This window comes from Nanorana parkeri, unplaced genomic scaffold (assembly GCF_000935625.1).
Source record: "Nanorana parkeri isolate BGI_ZX_2015 unplaced genomic scaffold, ASM93562v1 scaffold1206, whole genome shotgun sequence".
NCBI classification, from domain to species: Eukaryota; Metazoa; Chordata; class Amphibia; order Anura; family Dicroglossidae; genus Nanorana; species Nanorana parkeri.
Window position 1 is genome coordinate 316,463 of NW_017307474.1, and position 17,357 is coordinate 333,819.

The 17,357-nt window shown below is 40.7% G+C and overlaps 1 protein-coding gene across 1 annotated transcript in view; it reads left to right on the top strand.

The window, feature by feature from the left end:
- Positions 1–17,357, top strand: part of LOC108796980 (bile salt export pump-like) — a 55,959-nt gene that overhangs the window by 17,778 nt on the left and 20,824 nt on the right. Inside the window, exons 12-15 of the mRNA XM_018568548.1 lie at positions 1,175–1,285; positions 2,066–2,191; positions 3,031–3,234; positions 15,748–15,918. Of these exons, the coding sequence (XP_018424050.1) occupies positions 1,175–1,285; positions 2,066–2,191; positions 3,031–3,234; positions 15,748–15,918 (612 nt within the window). The remainder of the gene's footprint in view (positions 1–1,174; positions 1,286–2,065; positions 2,192–3,030; positions 3,235–15,747; positions 15,919–17,357) is intronic.

Sequence of the window (17,357 nt, forward strand, 5' to 3'; positions counted from 1 at the left end):
TATTTCATTTACAAATACAGTTTTAATATTAGGGATAAGTGGAGAGATTTCAGCTAAATCGATATAGAAGCTGTTTTTTTCTGGGTGTGTTTAGGGTAGTTTAGTTTAATTAAGTTAGTGTCTTTTTGTATTTGATTGCTATTTGTGCACTGTCACTGTCATTCAGATGTGTATGTACCGTATTTGCCGGCGTATAAGGCCACTAGGCGTATAAGACGACCCCCTAATTTTTCTGTTAAAGCATAGGTTTTTGGGCTATACTCATCATATAAGATGAGTATAGCCCAAAATAATGTTTAAATACATCCACTAACCTCCATGGCAATATTCCCGAGTGTGGCTCGGGGTTAATTTTCAGTACCATAAGCAGTAACCCCGAGCCACACTCGGGATTACAGTCTCTTACCTTGTCCACGATCCTGCTGTGTCCTTGGTCTTCCGGGTTTCGTCCCTTGCGAGCGTCCGCGTCGCAGGGGGGCTGAAGCAGCGGGAGTTTTAAAAGTTAAATAAAAAAAAGAACAAAAACGGAAAAATAAAATAAAATAATCAGACCGCCAGGGAGGCTAATCTGTCAGCCCTCTGGATGTGCGGTAATACTGTATGTACGGTTACTTTGGCTACATACAGTATACCGCGCTGAGCCAATCACAGCGAGCAATGCCAGGAGATTGGCTCAGCGCGGTATACTGTATGTAGCCGAAGCTACCGTACGTACAGTATTACCGCACATCCAGCGGGCTGGCAGATTGTATACCCGGCGTATAAGACGACCCCGGATTTTCGTAGGGATGTTTTTAAGTCTAAAAACTCGTCATATACGCCGGCAAATACGGTAAGTTTCAGCAACAATTCAACAATTCTGCACCAATTATAACAGACAATCGACCCGGTTTTATAGGAGACATTAGGCAGGAGCACACCAGGTACCTTAGTATCTGCATTCTTAGCAAAAATCATCCGACAAAAAAAATACTCTTCTAGGAATCAAGTGCATTCATAGGCATAGCCCCTTTAATCACGTACAGCATATTCTATAGTTTTTGTCAGGCTTGAAATATCATTTTGCTTGGGTGGATGACGTCCAAATGATAATCTATCACTTGTAATTTAGAAAAACATTTAAAAAGACAAAAAAGTTTGTGTTCAATACTTCATGCAGACTGTTCTGTTGCAGGAGCCAAAAATTGACTGCATGTCCGAAGAGGGCTATAAACTGGATAAAGTCAAGGGAGAAATTGAATTCCATAATATTACCTTCCACTACCCTTCCAGACCAGAGGTCAAGGTAAGATGCAGAACCTCAACAATGGCATTGGTTTATATAATGAGCATATCCTGGTTCAGCAGCATGCATTGCATGAGCACAGTGTTCTTAGCTGCTGTAAAGTTTGAATATAAATTGCGCCATAGTGCCTGCAGCTATGGAAGTTAGTGACTTTATTTTAAGCAAGGTTTATATATGAATGTCCATAGCTCCACTCCACATCTGGGTTTATCCTAGAAAATACTGCCTAGCTACCCCATTTCTAATTTTTTTCGCAAGCTGTAGCTCCCCAGTTCACGCTGCTGTCTGTGGATAATTTTGTGTTCCCGTTGCTTTTCTCCAAAGCAGGAGAGGCATTCCCGAATAAACCCACTGTAGGCTCCTTACTGTCTCTGGCATACAGAAAGGCTGATATTTCAACGTGCATGTGCTGAGTGCCGTGAATACTTTCATCACAGCCACTGATAAGATTAAAAATTGCATTGATTAGCAATACAGTTGCTCAGCCAATGATTGTGATCACATGCTGGCTGCAGCTGTCATTGTACAATGTGTAAAAAAAAGACATAAAAAAAACAACTTGATTAAGAACTGTTTAGTGTAACATAACTGAAAAAAAATCATGGTGTTAACCAATACATGCCAGCACTACTAAATACGGTCTGGGCATCTGAGTTTAAATTATCTCTGGTTATGAAAGTAATGTGTGATCTACTGAACTGTACAAATTATTGCTGCTTATTAACTAAAATTATGCTTTTGTTAAGGCAATTAACTGGTAATTTGCATTTATTTTTTCAGATTTTAAACAAATTAAACATGATTGTTAAATCTGGAGAAACAACAGCCTTTGTAGGACCTAGTGGAGCTGGAAAAAGTACAACAGTTCAGCTTATGCAACGCTTCTATGACCCTGATGAAGGCATGGTGAGTAGACTAGATATCTTTTTTAGTGGCTTGTATTTGTTTTTAGTTCCTAAAATTTTAAATGCAGATTTTGCCAATCTGTATATTCAGTAAATTCATGAATCCATGAAATAATCCATCACAAGAGAAGCATTGAAGTTAGTCAAGCAGGGTCTTGGCGCTTCCATACATTCCATACATCTATTAGATTTATCATTTTAATTTTTTAACTGTCAGAAAAAGAAAATATAGGAAATCTAACTAATGGGGCCGTGAAAAAAAACACATATTTAGCAGATAGCCAATAGCAAACTAGCTATTGCACCCGCCCTCAGCCAACGGCTCAATGTCAGAATTAAAAAAAAAAAAAAAAGCAGTGTTTCTGCGCCCGGGAGAGTTGGGCTGTCTGGAGATCAGTGTCCCTGGTTAGCTGGTAACCAGAGACGCTGATCTCTCTGCAAGTGGCCGGAGCCAGCCGTAAGATCACGGCTGGCTCCGCCCAGCTGTCAGAAGCAGGCTGTTGGCCCGTACAGCAGCCCTTCGGTTCTACTGAACCGAAGGGGTCCTGGGGCCGAAGCTAGCCGAAGGATCAGCCAAAGCTACGGCTAGATCCTTTAGCTGCTTCATGAATATACCCCAATGTTTTTATTGCTGCCATCCCCGTGACCCCTGCACAGGTTTTATATGAAGGCACAGGAAGTGACAAAATGTCTCCTATGGGGGCACAGACAGAAATTTAGTTCTGACAGGAAATGCAACTGTTACCCCCCAATGAAAACATGAAAATTAAAGTTTTAGGTTTCAAAATCCATTTTTTTTGCACTACCCCAGTCATTTTGTTGTTACTTTTAACCTGCCAGGTCACTCTGGATGGGCATGACATACGCTCTCTGAATATCCAGTGGCTGCGCTCTCTGATTGGTATTGTAGAACAAGAACCTGTTTTATTTGCGACAACTATTGCAGAAAACATCCGCTATGGTAAAGACAGTGCAACCATGGAAGATATCATCAAAGCAGCCAAGGAAGCAAACGCCTACAACTTCATCATGGATCTACCTCAGGTATTTTGTTTAAAGCCTGTTTAAAATATATTTAAGTTTATAAAACACTACTGAAAACCGTATATGGAAAAATCTTTTTACTGTCATCATAAAGCAACCAAGGTTACAACCAGAGCATTGTTACTAGTGTTACATTTTAGTATGACTCCCCACAACATATGAACGGTCACAGGATGTGATTTTCCACATGTAGAGGAATGAATACTGTTACTCTGCAAATTTTGTTGAATGGCAGAATTGGTCTAAGTAATCTAAGTAAAAGGGAAAGGCATCTCGTGACCAATGATCCCCTAGTAATAATGTTGTGTGGGGACCTGTTCCACCAGGAAGCATTGAAGGAATGCAAAAGTGCCAAATTATTAAATTTGAATGCATATGATGTTGAAGTACATCCAAAGCTAAAATGTTTTAACAGTTGTCAACGCGGCAAGTGTACCTATTAAAAGATTTCCCTGTCCTATTTCTGTGACACATTTTGTTTTTCCCATTGCCTTCTGCATTGGCAACAATAATCAGGACAGGTTTAAAGGAGAATTATGGGGAGAGTAAAATACACTCTTCCCCACAATTAGAGCCGATGTGTGACACTAAAGCTGTCACATGCCGGCTCTATGATTGGAAAATGAGTGATCACATACCGTAGATCGCTCATTTCTTTTCCCTGCAGAGAGCGTTGACTGTCAGCCACCTCTCCCTCCCAGGCATTCAGGGGCAGGTACAGCGGAACTTTGCCTCTAGATAGGCAGAGCCAGCTGTCAATATTGTTGGGATCGGTCAAGGCTGCATCGTGGCTCTGCGCTGTCAGCATATAGCAGGCAATAGCCCACTATATGCTGGGTTTTGGTTCACAGGAGGACATAGTGTATGTCCTCCTGTGATCCTTAAAATAACTATGGCCATAAAAGGTTGGGCCATAGTTCTTTTTTAATGTACCCTGTAAGACAGCAGTAAAAACCTGACAGGGTGTTAACATTAACCTACTCTATCGAACAGTATTATAAACAGTATTATAAACATTTTTGGTTTTACATAAACTTCAAGCAATGGAACGATAAGGAAATAGAAGAAATATTACATATGAGGGGGTTCAGTTCCTAAATTTACCAATCTAAAGTTCCTTAACTACCTCCGGGCCGGCCGTAGTAAAAAAACGGCCGGCCAGGAGCTACCGTAGCTTAATCAATAGATTTGTTTTTTTATAACAGAGTGACAAGGATTGTAAAATCAAGTCCCCAGATTTCAGTCAAACCTCTCTGGCTGATATGTTTTACTATTATGTAAATGCATTCCACAGTGAAGGAGGTTTATCAAGCAAGTGACTTAGCATTTACTGTATTTTTATCAGGAATGGGGTTGCCTCACATTTAGCAAAGACAGGTTCTATGTGTACCCCTGTACTCCTGGTCGCACCACAAGAAACGTCCACAAATCTGAGACAGATTTTTATTAATAGCACTTGCACAGTGAATAGGTGGTCAAGGATCTTACAATCAAGGCTTGGATCTGTGTCAACAGGCTTTGGGCTTGTGTTGATGGGCAAATGCAGCTTGCTTTTAGGTGGTGAATTCTGATTGAATTTGAGATCAGTTTGAGATGCTTCTGAATTCAGTCAGTTTATTGACAGGCGTATTTTGGCCTGCAATTGAGCTCCTTCTAAGCCGCGCCAACCTGGTTTAAACTGCTTTTGTGTTCTCATTGACTTGTACAGGGAGAGAAAAGCACTTTTGACAATAAAGGTCCACCGCCACAGGACCTAGCTACTTTTTTTTGGTATTACATGCCTGTGCAGTAACCTTGATAAAGCTCCTCTAGTTTGTGTATGTTTGTACTTTCCATATCCCCACTTTTAGATTCCCCTTTACCAGTCTCAATGCCTATTGTACTGAACATGTCCTCCTTTTTTAACCTCTGTTTAACCCTCTACTGTGTAGCCACCTTGCCTTAATCGGTGTGACTCCTTACATTTAGTTCTGCTGGACTATATCCAGCTTAGCTAATCAGTCTGGCTCATGTGGTTTCTCCTAAGTACTCTGTGATTGTTTGCATCTGCCTACTGCTGGGTGTAACCTTGAAACAGAACAGAGCATCCAATAATGGATTATGAATATGTTTTTCTCTCTAGCCAATCACTAGGAGATTCATGGCCAGTGGTGCATGCTGGAGGACATACATATTCAGGGCTGACATTGTGAATCTTTTTCTCCTCCCAGTCTCCTGCCTGGGGGAGGGTGTGTAAAGTGTGTGTTGTCTGCCCAGACCTGTAGGCAGGTAAGGACCCAGTCGGGGTCTAAAACTGTTTCTGGGCTGGAGAACCAGGGAGGAACTTCATCTGCTGGAGGTGCCTGAGAAGCCAGGATGGGTTTGGACCTCAGAGAGATGTCCAGTGTCTCGTCTAGGGAATTCTATGTTAGATCTGCTAACCACACAGTGGCACTGTAATCTGTTTAAAGGACCTCCACACTTTGAAGCTGGGAAGTGGTTGATGAGTCTGAAAATCTGTATTGTCTGAGATGTCTGTAGCTCTTCACCCTCTCTCCCATTCTTCTCACTTATGGAATTAAATATTAGAACATCCTTAAAGTTACTGGCGGCCAACTTTACTTTCATATTCTACAAACTGGCTAAGGACTCATCCCTCAGGTGAAATATTAGCCCACCCTGCCTCTTAGGTCTCCTATATGCTCCTAGAGGCCTGTATGCCCTTCCTTTGCATTGTGTGCAATGTACGCTACCAGTCCACCTTAAAGAGTACACCCTAAGTCTGATGTGGCTGTTGTGCTCTTCCTCGGTTGTAAATAACTCTCTTGAAATGCATTTTCAAGTCAAGAAACAGGCATAATTATTAGGGCTGTTAATGATTAAAATGTTTGTGTTCGATTAATCGACATTTTTTTTAATCAATTAATTGATTAATTTCGATTAATTATAATGCACATATCCAACACAGATCCAACTACATTGGCCTATACACATACAGTACAGCAATGAAGTAATAAAATGAACTAGGATCACACTAATGCAGCACGTTATTAATCTCACGTGGGGCAACTCAGGATAATAATGTGCTGGATTAGTGTGATCCTAGTTCATTGTATGACTTCATTGCTGTGCTGTATGTGTGTAGGCCAATGCCTTGGCTGGAGCTCGTGCAGAAAGTTTCAAAAAAAAATTAATCGATCAAAAAAATTTTAATCGATCAAAAAGATTAACGATTAATTGAGAAATTAATTGTTAATTTGCACAGCCCTAATAATTATATAATATCTTTAAAGCAGAATGCCAGGATTTATTTTTTTATTAACCTTTGCAGCGAGGCTACCCCTGCACTGCAAGAGTTAACTGCTCGTTTATCTCTAGGTTAAAAAAAAAAAAAAAAGAATTACAGAGTAGGAGCCACAAGGGGAGTACCGGGCATAATGAGAGCCCCAGTGCCCTTGGGCTCCCACGCGGGCCCATAACAACTCGAACCTACCTATGGTAAGGCAACAGATTGCTGTGCTGTTTAGCCGTTACAGCTGCTGGTTCGTGTGCCTTATCCCTGCAATGCTGCCGGAGCTCTTAGAGAACACGTCCGCTCCCGGCCATTGACAAGCCACGCCCCCCCATTGCAAGGGTTAATACAAAAATCCTGGCGTTTTAATCCTTTAAACAAAGCATTGTGAGGTGACAAATAGTTTTTTGTTTTTGGTGAAGCCAAAAACCTTTTTCAGGCAGAGTGGTGAGGGATTGGACTACCTCTCTACATTACAAAGATTTACCTTCAATTCCTGACCTGCTGACAATGGCTTTTCCAGACAGCAAGTGAGGGAAAATGTGCAACAAAAACTAAGACAGAAAACAAAATGTCACAGGGGATCTAGCCCTTCCCTAGAAGGCTAGTACCCTGTGAGCCTACTAAAGAAAACCATTTTTATTTCTGTCTGCGTTCTTAGAGAGCTCCTCTAATTTCCTGTTTGGTAGGAGGTTGTCAGCAGGACAGGACACGAACATAACAGCCCCTAAAGTAAAATCCTTATAGGGGTCTTGACCCTCTCCACTCTATCCAAAACAGGAAAAAAAGTTTGGGCTGGACATACATTTTAAAGCTCTACTCCTGGAAAGCAGCTACATAGCAGCAAGATAGCACAGCAAGATCCTGGACTTCTGTGCAGACTATAGTGCATTTAAGCAGCCAAGTCCCTGAGCCTGTTACTGAGCAATGAAAGAAAAGCTGCTCCTTGGTAAAGTCTTTCCAGTGTTCTGCCCTCCTGTGAGCGTGTTCAATGTAAGCAATAGATACTTTATTTGGTTCCTAGTGCTGCCCCTGTCTTTCCAAGTCGCAACTCTGCTATGCAGAGAATTGTAGGAGGATAATATGGAAAGATTTAGGTGTGTATATTTGTTCTAGTTTTAATTAATATATAACTAGGTAAAATTGTGTTTTTAATATCTACCTGGAATTCAGCTTTAACACTGTCTGCAGTCTAATTGCACATCTTGCAGAAACCCTTTATTATCTGAACTTTGGTTAGGAAAGGCAAAGAGGACAATGAAACTGTGCTTGAAGATAACTTTAATGAAGGTTTTGCACAGGAACAAAGTGAGGTAACTAAATACACCAAAAAAAACAAAACAAAACAATGTTGTTTCTCATATCCCTGATATGTTTTGTATTAACTATACCAATTATACCATAAACTACTTTTCGGCATTGAGCTGATTACTTCTAGGAACTAAATACTATTCACTTTTACTATGTCAGAACAGATGACTGCTTATGATTGCTGCATGGCATATGCACCCATTGACTGTTCTTCAGGTTGATTTTCTGGTTGATCAGCTGATAGTTATAATGGCTGTTCTTCATCATCTGTAGCTACTGGTTGCTCATTTTCTGTAAGTGGCACCTCACTGTCTATAACTTCCTGTTGTTGGTCAAATGATTGAGCTGGCTGTTCAACTGGTTGAACGGGTAGCTGCTCTTCAGCTGGGGTTGTTAGCTGTTCACTTGCAGGGCCTCCTGGGGTATCATTGTCTGCTATTGGTGGCTGCTCGTTAGCTTGCAGTGGAGGCTGCTGAACTGATGACTTTTCTTTAATTGGCTCTGATTCACGAGAAGAGTTTTCCTTTGCATTTCGCTTTGTATTCCTTCTGATTTCTTTACTTTTTTCTTCCTCACTTGAGTTATCTTTTTCAGATTTACTTTCTTCTTCCTCACTTGATTTATCTTCTTCATATTTACTTTCTTCTTCCTCACTTGATTCACCTTCTTCAGATTTATTTTTATGTTTCCCTTTTGAATTCTTTCTTTTACCTGCTTCATTTTTCTTTTCTGATATCCTACTTCCCTTTTCTTCCTCTTTTTTGGAAGTATGTGAATTTTTTTTCTTTTCTTCTGCAATTCTCTTTTCCCTAGCTATATGTGATTCATCATTCTTCTGAATTTCCTCTTTTGCTTCTCCATTTTGGCTTTCCAAGTCCTCCTTGTGTGTTTTTTTCTTTAATTGACATTGTGTTCTTGTACAATTTTCCCCATGCTTGCATTCCCCTTTTCCCCTGTGCTCCCTGATCTTCTCATGGCTGTGTACCCTGGTCCTTTTATGCTTATGCTCCCAGGTACAGTTATGCCTGTGTTCACAGGTAGTATTACATTGGTGTTCTCCCTTGAAACATTTATGTCCATGTTTCCAAGTACTGTTGCCTCCATGCTCACAGGTTTCGTTACAGTTGTGTTGCCTTTTATGTATTCCCTTATGACCACTTTTCTTTTCATATGCATCTTCATGTTCCTCGCTCGTTGGTTTATCATGTGATCTAGGCTTTCTAACATTATTTCTACCAGGATGGTTGCCATTTTTTTCTCCTGGTTGCTGACCTACCCTTTCCCCTGGTTCCTGTCCTATTTTCTCTTCCTCTTTATGGCCTAGATTTTCTTCCTGATTATGAGATTTGACATGTATTTTTTCTCTAACTACATTGTCTGCATTATTCCTTCGATTGTGACTTGGGTTGTAACTTTCTTCTCTAGAATAGCCTTGTACATCTCTTCGATGTCTGCGATTGTTTTCACTGTTCTTTTTCCCTTTATTCTGACCCTCCTTTTCATCTGGATTGTGTTTCCTTTTACCATCATGCTTCTGGCCTGTCTTTTTTCCTGGTTCCTGACCGTTTTGCTCTGCTTTTTTGTGGCCTAGCTTTTCTCCCAGATTACCAGGCTCTTGTTGACTGTTCTCCGCTGCTAACTTCAGTTCCCCTTCACCATGTTTCAGCTGTTGCTTCTCTTCTGCTATTTGTTTACCCTTTTCCCCATGATTAGTACCTCTCTTCTCTTCTACTTTTTTACAACCTTCTTTACCGTTACTAGCCTGTCTATTCCCCTCTGCTATCCCTTCACCATTTTTACCATGCTTTTCCTTTCTTTTTTTCTCTCCTGTCTTACTTCCTCTTTCACCATTATTTTCTCGCTTTTGTTTTTCATTTCCTTCAGGTTTGGAATTTTCATTTACATCTCTAGCATCCCTTCCATTGTTTTTACTATTATTTTCCCCTTTATTTTCACCTAACCTTTCACCTGGTTTGTCTTTTCTTTTACTGTCATCTGAATAGGCTGTTCTCTCTGCCTTCTTCTCACCTACCCTTTCCCCAGGCTTCTGACCTACCCTTTCCTCTGATTTCTGTCCTTTTTGCTCTCCCTTTTCATGGCCTAACTTTTTCCCATGATTATCAGATTTGACATGTCTTTTCTCCCTAACTTCAGAGTCTACGTGCTCTTTGCCATGTTTAGCCTGTCTCTTTTTTTCTGCTGTCTTGTGACCCTTTTCACCATGAGTTTGATTTCTTTTCTCTTCTGCTATCTTATGACCTTTTTCACCATGATTTTGTTTTTTCTTTTCCTCTGCAATCTTATGACCCTTTTCACCATGCTTTTGGTCTCTCTTTTCTTCTGCAGTTTGAAGATCTTTTTCACCGTGATTCTTTTTTCTCTTCTCCTCTGCTATCTTATGACCTTTTTCACCATGCTTTCCTTGTCTCTTTTGTTCAGCAATCTTTTGTCCATGGTTTTGCCCTTCACTGACATCTCTCTTTCCTCTTGATTTGCTATTTTTGACCTCTTCACTGCTTTGCTCATCTTCTTTGCTGTTTTGTTCATCCTCTTCACTGATCTGTTCATCTTCTTCGCTGCTCTGTTCCTGCTTTTGGCGATCTTTATTATTGACATCCCTTTCGTGTCTTGCTTTGTTTCTGTTATCTCCATTACTGTGAAGTGTTTTCTGCTGTATGCTTTTGTGTTCTTGTGTTCCGTGTTCTGATTCTGAAGGTAAAATATAAAGTTTTTATTAACACAAAAAATATAATATCACCATGGCTAATATAATGTAAGTGGTTTTACAATCCCAGGTACACTTATACACATTTAAGGATTTTTATTTCATATGTTCCAGTGTGTATATAAAAAATTGTACCAACTAGGTGTTAATAAGAAAACATTTAGGTTAAAGGACAATAAGTAAGTCAAATAGAATGTGCTGTGCAGGAGGAATGAAATTGGGTGAACAAAGCCATGTTCTACTAAAACGTTGAGGTAACTTAAGACAGTTCAGTGTAAAAAAAAACCTATACAATATTGATTTCATTTAGGTTTTATGCACTTTTTAGGTTGTTAATTGATAAATAATAACTATGCATTGCATAATGTTTGAAAGCATTCTCAAGGTAAAGCATATTTTTCACACTATGATCACTGTAACGTTTAGTTGCTGCTTGTAAAGCTGCCCATTACTTGCTTTAGTAAAAGTATTATCACTAGTGTCTTCCAACTCAGTTTAATATAACTACTGTATATAAATAACTATATTGTTAAGAAGACTTACCATTGACACCATTAACACATCTCAACCCACAATGGAGTTCACAGCAGATTTTGTTATCCGGACAGTCGGCATCTGAATTACAGGCTGGCTTTGTGCAGGCGCTACAGTTTTTCACAGCAGTGTCACCAGTATTTTCTTGCAATGAAGCAGCTGATTTTTTTCTGAAGAGTTCAGGACATCTTAGGTGTTTCTTCGGACCTGTAGCATTTAGGCGATTTATATATCAGAATTTTCATTACAAAATGGGAAGCTTCTTATTCAACATTAAAACAGTCTTCAAGTAAAATCTTTTTATCTTGGTATCATAGGGAAAACCCAAAATGGACTCTCAGACAAGTCAGTTCTTATTTCAAAGCCATCTTGTGTCCATGTTTTTTTAACAGATATTGCATCATTTATCTCCTCTAGAGATGAGCTGTGGGTTCGGGGCAGCCATCAGTTCAACCTGAACCCAAGCTGTTTGAAGTTCGCTAAACAGGCAAACAACTTGGCCTGTGTGCCCACCCGCTGAACCGTCGTCTATCGCCTAGCAACCAGTGGCACTGTGTGGCCTGTAGAGCTCATTGGTTGACTGATAGCTGAGCCGTACAGCGTCATTGGTTGCTAGGATGCAGGTGGGCTCACCATAATAACGCTGTGGGACCGGCAGCATCATTTGTCATTGTGGTGCACCTGCCAGGGTCCTAGCAACCAATGCCGCTGTGTGGCCAAGCCATTAGTGTCCTAGCAAACAATGGCACTGTGAGTGTCACAGAGGATCATTGTTTGCTAGGTGACAGACATCTTTAGGTTCAGTTCACTTGGTCTTCGCCAAAACCTGATTTCTGGCTGGGTTCGACTAACGTCCAAGCAAACTGAAACCAAACCAGTTGTGTAACGCATTATCTTTTTTGGTTTATTGCTCATTGAAGTTCACAAGTTTGAATTTTTAAATTAACATATAGATTCTATATGTTGGTTTTATTATATATGATATAATGCTAATATTTATATTTACATGTGTGATGGGGGACATAGGTGGTAATACTCTGGCTTCTCTGCCTTATGTTGTACTTCTCTAAGCAGCTGCCAGTCATCCCTACAAATAAATCACACTATAAGGGGTCTATTCACAAAGCTGCCGAAGGATCTAGCCGTAGCTTCGGCCGATCCTTACCTTTAAGAATAGCCTGAACAGCAGTGAGAAGCCTGACGGAGGATCGGCTGAGTCAAACTCCTTCTGTACTTCGGGTCGGCCGAACATGCTCAGCATGTTCTGCCTACCCGAAGCCACACGAAGCAAGCCGATGTACGGCTGATTTCAGCCGATGTACGGCTGAAATTAGCCGTACCAGCCTGAAATGAATAGCCGAACAGTGTTCGGCTCACTTCACTTCAGATCGGTCATTCACTCGGCTGCCCTCGGCAGCTTCGTGAATAGACCCCTAAGTATGGCTGGGTGTCAGTAGTCTGAGAGCTGCTATTTTGCATATTACCTTCTCCAAGAAATGATGGAATACCCAAACAATGCAACACAATTATGTTTGTAGATTTTACCAGCATATTCTTTGCAGTCTATATAGCAATGACATAGTATATGGTAAAACATTCCATTTACTGCACTCTGAACCTTTTTTCTAACTTGTAAAGAGCATCGATAATGTAAAAAGATGCAATAACACACAACAAACAGAAATCAGTTACAGAAAGCAGGTCAGAAATCAGATCAGTGAAATTTTCTTGCGAGGCATTAAGTGCACTATGCACATATCTTTAAAAATCAATCATCTAAAGCTTTACACACAAAAATACACTATAGAAGCTAGAGGAAGTATATATTATTTCTTTTCTACTCTTTTTTTTAGTAAGCTTGTATATTACAGCATTAGAAACAGTCTATTGTCAGCTACGCATAAATCTAGACCACTTTAGCTTGGCAACACAGTAGACATCAATGAAGTATATTTTCAGAGGTGAATGTGACATTCACCAGACAATCATGACATGCACCAGGAATATTTATCTGTAGTGAATGTCACTTTCACTGCTTTATAAATATGTCACCTGAAGCAGCACTTGCAATGCCATGCCAGGACCTCAGTATATGATAGTGGCAAGCCAAAGACATCAGTCTGGATTTTTTATTTATTTGTCACAATATCAGTCTATCTTTTACTCTTTTAATGTGACAAATAATAACTATATCTACACCGATCCGTAAGGAATGGGACTCTCATCCTTTTTACTTCACATAAACTGACTCCTCCAGGAACCCTGTAGGAGTCCCAATGGGTTTAGACAGCTACAACATGTTAGCAAGCATCTGATTCATTCAGAATCTCCACTAAGCTTTGGAGTCCAGAGCCACCACCCTAACTTTAGAATATCTCAGCACCACTGGCTTAACTCCAGCTCACATGTTCTGTTTTAGTTTTAGATAGAGTAGGCAAGAGTTACAATTTCAGTAAGATTTTGATTCCTATCTGTGACCCTATTTGAGAGATTTTCCCTTACTTCCTGTCCCTGTGAAATCCATAAAACACTTTGGAGTACTGTTTTTACTGGTACAGGAAGACAAAGGCAGCAATAAAATCATCAAAAGTTTGAACTCCTCCTCATTCTACTAAATGTGTATTTTCTGTGCCCCTTTTGGAGAGATGCCCTAACAAAACTTTAGGCAAAATCTCACCATTGAGATCACAGCAGGGAATCAAAACTTAACAAAGGTTCTAACCCTTCCCAGCTCTATCCGGAAAAAAATAAAAAAGTTTGGCTGTGTGACATTACACCCCTAGATGGCATAGCCAGAGGTAAATGTCTCATCTAATGAGCTTATGTAGTAAGTAAAGCACAAACTGCAGGTACTTTTATCAGTCCATTAGAATGTATCTTAATTAATCTAGCAAATTAAACTTTAAACTTCTAGACAATTATGTGTTACTGGATCTTGTACACCATTACTGCACCTTGTGGAAATAATCCTTAAGCCCAGGCAGATAAATCAGTAACACCCGATAAATATTCCTGTACCTCCTTTTGGAAATGCTGTCACTCCCATTGCTACCAGTCACAAGGAAACAAAATTAGAAGCTATGCTAACTGACCCATGACAGTAGGCTCAGGCAGGTGGCTATTTGGTTACCTTGCAACAATTGGTCTTGTGCTCCCTTTTACCACCAGCAAAACATTCTACATGGAGAATTAGTATGTTCTCACTATGTTTACCTGGGGTTTTTCCTTCAATCTAAACAACAGGCTGGTAGGTTTCATATCAACTTAGCCGAATGTGTGGTAGAGACATTAAACTGTAAGTTTCTTTGGTGTCAACTCACTGAAGAGAAAGTTAGTGTTGTCCACAATTCACAAAATGGCAGCACTAGCTAAATAAATAAATATAATAATGGCACACAATGAGTTAGGTACTTACCATCAGGGAGAACTCTTGCTGCCACTGCTACCAGCAGCAAGGAAAATATAAGGATCTTCATTCTTGGTGACACCAGCTTTTTTGAGTGTATGTCGATACTGTGCTCAGGAGAAAGGAGTTGTCATTCACCTGATGCCTTTCTGTCACTTTCTCTGCTATATATACCTGGCTGGAGCCATTATTCTCTGTTGTGTTGCACACATGGGCCAGCCCCTGCAATTAATTAATTATTCCAGGTCAAAGAACTGGTAACAGAAGTGCCACTTTTCTGTAAAGGTCACTGGGTACTTATGTCATACTATTGAGTTCTCATATTTTGTACTGTGTAGTTTTAACGCAAACACTATTCTCCTAAATAATAGCCCTTTCATTAATCTTACATTCTCATGACTTAAAACTGTCAGCCCACTCAAAACAAATAGCTCAGGGTGCATGCTGGTGGGCATACCAGCCTATTCGTTTTTTTATTTCTCTCAAGGGTTTCCTGTAGGACAATATCCTAAAAAGAGTGCACAGCAATTATTCTGCCACCAGTTCTCACCTCTCCTGCTGAACTGTTGACAATTTATACACATAATTCTAAAAAAATATATCCACTTAAAATGGGCATTGCAGGTAGGAAATCCTGTAAACTCAGACATGGAGAGCTCAAGATTGATGTCCCTAAGAGATATTTGAAGTTACTTTTTGGTTTGACCGGCTCACATCCTCCATAAAAACTACATTATCAGAATTGGGTGGACTGGCCGCTTGTCAATGTACTCTAATATATACCCCAATACCAGCTTAGGCACCCTATGCACAGATGTCAAAACGTGACTTTCTGTACATTCACCTAGTGTGACCTATGCAGGTAAACCTCCATTTACCTCTTTTGGAAATGGAGGCCATAATGTACATGCAAAGTTATTTGAAACATGCATGTTCTCTGGTGGCCACAGATACACAGTCATGGATGGTTTGTGTTTGTCAAAGTGTCTCTTGCTTGTATTGTGTGTACACAACAACTCTGTACCCTGCAGAGAGTAGTGGAGCCCAGGCTCCACTCTAAGAAGTGACAAATGAAAAAATGTATGGAGCGACATCTGTGCGTGTTTGACACCTGTACCCAGAAAATTAAAAAATCAATAGCAGCAATAGGTTCCTTTCTTATAACAACCATTGTGATTTTTTATGCATAGAGTTTTTAATGCCAAAGCACACTGACTATGCTCCCCCTTTCAGTGAGGATTGACAGGTTTTCTTTTGTATTTCCAGCAATTTGACACCCTTGTCGGGGAAGGCGGTGGGCAGATGAGTGGAGGACAAAAGCAGAGAATTGCCATTGCTCGAGCCCTGGTCAGAAATCCGAGAATCCTCCTTCTTGACATGGCCACATCAGCTTTGGATAATGAGAGTGAAGCTACTGTCCAAGAAGCTCTTGATAAGGTGTGTTTTATGTATGAAAGTAACTGCATTACATTGCTTAACTAATCAACTGTGACTACATTAACTAACATAATACACTTCTTAAGTAGTGATGGGCTGCCGGTTACGTTCGACCCGAACATTGCCTGTTCGAGCGTTCGCCAAATTTGACCGCGCAACATCCCACAAGGCAATGCACCCTCTGAAGCTCTAATTGCTTAAAGTCTTGCACCTGGCCACTGGTCAGATGCAAGACTTTGCCCAATCAGGGCTCAGTACTCAGTTAGAGCTACGATTGGGCAAAGTCATGATGACTTTGCCCAATTATGGCTCAGAGCTAAGTCCCAGCAGCACACTATATGAGGCTGCTTACACCGCAGCCCTACTAGTGTGTTGCTGGAGTTAAAAAAGAGAGTTCTATAGCAGAGTTCTATATATAGCGTCCTATATACAGCGTCCTATATGCAGCATCCTATATGCAGCGTCCTATATAAAGTGTTCCATATAAAGCGTTCCATGTACAGCGTTCCATATACAGCTTCCTATATACAGCGTCTTATATACAGCGTCCTATATACAGCGTCCTATATACAGCGTCCTATATACAGCATCCTATATACAGCTTTCTATATACAGCGTTCTATATCAGAGTTGTGTACTATAGCAGTCAGTCATACTGGTCTATTATAGCAGTCGATCATAACAGTTGATTCTAACAGTCGATTATTGCAGTATATTGCAGTAAACATCATGTCAGAAAGGCCAAAAAGGACAAGCAGATGCTCCCATGCAGCAATAAGAGGGCAAGCAGTCTCTGTGTCCGCAGGCCAAAGTCGTGGTCGTCGTCATGGACAACGCTGGACGCCATGATTGACCCTGGATTATGTCAGTGGATCCATTTTTTGCAAATAAGCCCCCTTGCCCGCATACCCCCAAAACCACCGTGTCAGGTTTGTGGGTAGGAGGCCCTTGTCCCCATTGGCACGGGGACAAGGTGCTTTTCCATGGGCGACCCTGGAAAAGCACCCTCCCAGTGCCGAGGGCATGTGGCCTGGTGTGGGAGGGAGGGAAGGGGGGCGCTCGCTTGTCCCCCCCTTTCCGGCCCTGCCAGACCTATGCTCAGATCAAGAGTCTGGATGGAATTTTAGGGGGGACCGTACGTCTCCCCCCCAATTTTTTGGGGGTGGGGTTCCTCCTTAAAATTCCTACCAGACCTTAAGGGCCTGGTATGACTTTAAAGGGGAACCCCAAACACTTTTTTTATTTTTTTATTTACACGGGGTCCCTCCTATGTATTCCTAACAGACCATAAGGGTCTGGTATGACATTTAGGGGATACCCTACGCTTTAAAAAAAAAATGGCCCCTCCTAACATTCCTACCAGACCTAAAGGGCCTGATATTGTTTGGGAAGGTAAACTGCATGCGTTAAGAGTAAAAAAATAAATACAATTATTTAGA